The sequence below is a fragment of the Pteropus vampyrus genome, unplaced genomic scaffold (genome assembly GCF_000151845.1).
Source record: "Pteropus vampyrus isolate Shadow unplaced genomic scaffold, Pvam_2.0 Scaffold131, whole genome shotgun sequence".
NCBI lineage: Eukaryota > Metazoa > Chordata > Mammalia > Chiroptera > Pteropodidae > Pteropus > Pteropus vampyrus.
The window spans coordinates 1581003-1585369 of NW_011888912.1; the positions used below are offsets into that span (position 1 = coordinate 1581003).

General features: G+C 54.2%; 1 protein-coding gene across 2 annotated transcripts in view; it reads right to left on the reverse strand.

Annotated features, from left to right (window-relative positions):
- Positions 1–2886: 2886 nt before the first annotated feature.
- DDX59 (DEAD-box helicase 59) overlaps positions 2887–4367 on the reverse strand; it is a 24469-nt gene continuing 22988 nt past the window's right edge. For both annotated transcript variants that reach the window (XM_023534753.1, XM_011367261.2), the window contains exon 8: positions 2887–3279. In XM_023534753.1, coding sequence (XP_023390521.1) covers positions 3019–3279 — 261 coding nt within the window. In that variant the 3' untranslated portion in view covers positions 2887–3018. The remainder of the gene's footprint in view (positions 3280–4367) is intronic.

The window sequence follows — 4367 nt, forward strand, 5'->3', positions numbered from 1 at the left end:
CTTTGTTTTCGGCAACTCTACCCTTCGAGGCCCCATTTAAAGGTATTAGGATTCGACTTTAATTCAGGACCTTCCAGCTTTGTGAGGCTGAATTTCATTGGCCCCGTTTCAGCCGTTTCCCTAGATCGTTTAAATCTTTAGTAATCCGGCCCATTCCTGGAACGTAGCAAGCGAAACTGCATCCTCTCGGGCTTGTCCGCAAACCTACCTTCCTCCCGAGGTCACACTGAAGCCGGTCCTCACTCCCCGTTGAGGGCACCACACGGGGTGCTTAGGGTGGCGCAGGGAGCCAGGGGTGCATCTAGGGTGCAGCGGGCGACAGGGGGGCGGAAGCGGGTGACCCTGGCCCCAGACAGACCAAAAGGTTCGGTGGCGAATTGAGGATCCTCAACCAGGGCGTCAGGCAAAGGGCAGGACCGGAGTTTCATACGTACGAAGTTCTTTCTCTACGTGTTTTTACCGTGGACTATTCCAAACACACGACACGCAGACCATCAGGAAAGAATTCCCTGCACCTGTCACCTGGCTTCAGCAGCCATCGCCCCTGGTCCCTCCCGAGCCCCCACCCCTCATCACTCTGAAGCAGACGGGTCCCAGACACAGGGGTTAACAGTACAAAGCAGAGGAAACGTGGATTTGGGAAGGTCTGGGAGGTGTCTCGAGTGAACCTCCTCCTTATCTGTGAGTGAAGCTAAGGATTAGGGTCAGGGATGTCCCCCAAGCCAATACCTGGAACCCAGTTACTGGCAGATGGCTCTGCCACGTTTTCATCTTTCTGAGATGAAATAAGAAAAATAAGGGTGATGTGCAAACTTTTTAGGCGACTAAAATTCAAATTTTAAAATTAGTGTTTGTAAACATTTTATAAATTACTATTTGTAAACATATTGAAAGAGTAACCATTCACCTTAAGCTTTGTCATTCTGTCCAATGACACTGTGTGCCACACTGCCCGCAGAACAAGAGAACCGTGTTTGCTTAGTATCACTGGCTGCTTCTCACGCTGTGGCCTGGAGCCTCTGGGGTCATTCTAAGTGTGCCTTGGTGACAACAAAAGAGCCCTATCTGTCTGGGACTCAGCTTACTTGTGGCTGCCAGGAAAGTCACCTTGAATGACACGTCACCTCTTTGTACCATACCTGCCTCCATCATGGGGCAAACATTGCGATGACTGTGGCCAACAGACGACACAGCAAGGCAAGAAGAGGCGGGTGACAGGAAGTCCGCAGACAGGCGCTCCCCGCATCACGTGCAGCCTGCCAGAAGAAAACCACATGGTTTCATCAGAAGACAGGACAGGTCGCGGACCTACGCAGACTGTCAAAGCGGCTTCATCAGTGCGGGTCATAGTTTAAAATGCGGCAAAGTTTTTTGTAAAGAGCTTATGAAACCACACGGAAAACCTCGGCTTTGTAACGTGCTTGCTGTTCGACATGCTGATCGGAAGACACTGAAAACAAGTGGCCCCGCAGGTCACAGAGCCGCCGACAACGTCAGGCATCGAGGCCTTTGTCCCATGATGGATGTTTCTTCAATGGGCAACGAAGTGATTAAAAAGTTAATTCAGTTCCTCTGTCGTTAACTACGGGGGAGTAAAGCAAAAGTCTGCGGCACACGACTAGTTACGTCAGCTAATTGCAATTGCGAACGGCGTAACGATTTTTGTCGAAAACCTACTATTTAAAATGCCATGACGCAGCGTGCCGGCGTGTGAGGCTGCCGTCACTCGGAGAGGGTCCCTCTTCCTCGTTCAGTTTCACGTTCTTCCTTTTATGAAATGACAGATGGCGGCTTTTTGACAATAACGTCTCTCATTGGGGGAACAACGTCAGCAACTGTGCGAGTGGTTTTCACAAAGTTCAACGCTGCGGCCTGTGTGATCCATTAAGTGCGGCATCCTCTGGTGACGGCAGCGAGGCCGTCCCGGGCGCTCAGAGCCTCTGCCGCACGCCCGGGGCCTCGGCGGTGGGCGGTGGCCTCGGCCACGCCCTTGGACTTGACTACACGCGGACACCGAGAAACAGGGCGAGGGGCAAGCATCTTGGGGGTCGCACTTTCTTTGGGGGTGCTCTGCCCAGGCTTTCCTCGCGGTGGACAGCCCTGTAGGGACCCCACACAGGGACAGGGTCAGTTGGCTGGCTCTCGCACAGCCCCCTGGGGAGGGTGCTGAGGCCGTAAAGCTTGTTCAAGTGTCGACACGTATGTAACATTCTAACTAAATCCCACGTGCAACATTTATGTAACATTCTAACGAAACCCCAGATGATGAAGCCGACACTGATGGTTTTCAAAGCAACCAAGGTAACGATGTAGCAAAGCACGAGGCCTTCCTTCCTCCCGGTAGCTCACGGCAGCAACTGAATTAGCAAAGCGACGCTGACATAAAGCGATCATCAATGCTCGCAAAGCATTAGCATACTCTCTGATCGATCATCTCAAAACCTTAGCACACTTCGGGGTCAGTTTGACGAGCCGCCCACACTGAACGTGCGCGTGTTTACCGAGCTGGAAGGAAGACAACTGAGTAAAAGCGGGAATTTCATACTCACCCCTCCAGGGCTGTGCTGTGTCCAGTCTCCATCGCTTTCTCCCCAACGTCCGCTTATTCAGCAACAGTCCAGGCGCGACGTGCGTATGGGTGTGTGGTGCGGTGGGGACATGCGTTGGGGACACGTGGTGCGGACACGGAACGAAGGCTCCGCAGCCCCGAGTTCCCCCCTTGCTGTGCACTCTGTCCTGACACCAGCGTCGAGGGACATTTATTTAAAAAGAGTTTTGTCCAGAGAGAACAGATTTTATTTCACTTAGCAATTCTTTTTCTGACACTGTTTAAATTATCAGCATTTAAAAGGAAAGTAAATATAACATCGCTGTATAAATTTGACATTCTATTAAAAAATTTAAATCATATTTTAATTTTCTCGTTTTCTGTACATGTCCCATTTACCCGACTATCCGTGATAATAAACAGAAATGTCACCAGCGACACACACGGAAGTGTCCCGAGGGGTGAAACAGTCACTTCTGCGAAGCGCTTTTCTCGTGCCTCCTGATGACATCCATGAGGTTGGCCCCGGTGACCAGGCCGTGCGCCCGGCCACGCCGCTGCTGCTCCCGCCGCCGCTGGTCGTGCAGGTGGGGCGAGTTCAGCAGCTGTGCAGGCAGCAGAGAGCCCGTGGGCGCCACCCTCTTGGCGATGTCCCAGAAGAGGCGCTTGGAGTTGTTGTTGAGGAAGGTGATCGCCGTCCCCTTCTGCCCCAAGCGCCCTGCTCTTCCGACCTGAAAGGACACACGAGGGTGTTTTCGCGATGTTCCCGCACCGTCTCCGCGTCCCTCGAGAGGCGACGGGGCCGACGGCGCGTGGGGGCTTCCTGCGGTAACGTGCACTCGGCATGTTCCCAACCTGTGCGTCTCGCTGTGTCTGTGCGATCGCTTCTGCGGGCTGCCAGCAGCGTATTTTTAATGAAGCTGCCCAAAAATAAGAAAGTGATCCCAGGTGACAAGCAGCGTTGCCTGTGAAAACAGTTTCAGGGACGCGTCCGTGTGCGTGTGTGACTGGGAATGGGCAGTGACTGCTCACGGGCGTGGGGTTTCTTTTTGGGGTGACGAAAATTTTCTAAATCGATGCGGTGATGGCGTACGACTCTGACCACACTAAAGCCGCAGAATTGCACACTTCACGCTGGTAAACGCGTGCGACGGCTCATGTGAACAAGTGTAAAGTTAGTTCCCCAGAAAGGCCCCCCAAGCCCCGGTTAAAAAGCAGACGCTGGGAGACGGCTGTTACGACGAAACGCACAGCCCGGCCCAGCCAGTCTCCGAGCGGGATCCGCCCCCCAGACCCCCGCCAGGCTGTTTCGCGGTGCTGCTTAATAACAAAGTTCCGGAACCATCTGATGGTCCATCTGTCGGGATCTGTTAAACCAACGACGGTCTGTCCGTCCACACGACACCCTGCCACGCGGCCATTGGAACAGAACAGGCCAGATCGGGAGTGGAAACACCGAAGGGGCTCGGAGCAGCGCCTGTCCGTGCGAGCGGCCGGGGCAGGGTGGCCGCGATCTGCTCAGCAGGGAAGGCCAGGGACACTACACGGGAGTGACACGGCCCCGCTGCTGTGAAAGCCTAACGGGGCATACACACTTGCACGCACGGGCGCACGCGCATCCAGACTTCCTGCGCCATGAACTCTGGTGACCCCTCACAGGCAAGCGGGCGAGGACCCGGCAAAGACTTCGCACGTTACGCTTCTCGTTATCTGTGCCGTTATCGTACGTAGGTGCACGTCGATTACCCAACAAACAAACAAGCGCCCAGACACAGAACCAGGAAAGCGGGAGCAGCTAGGGCGTCCTGAGGCGTGAGGC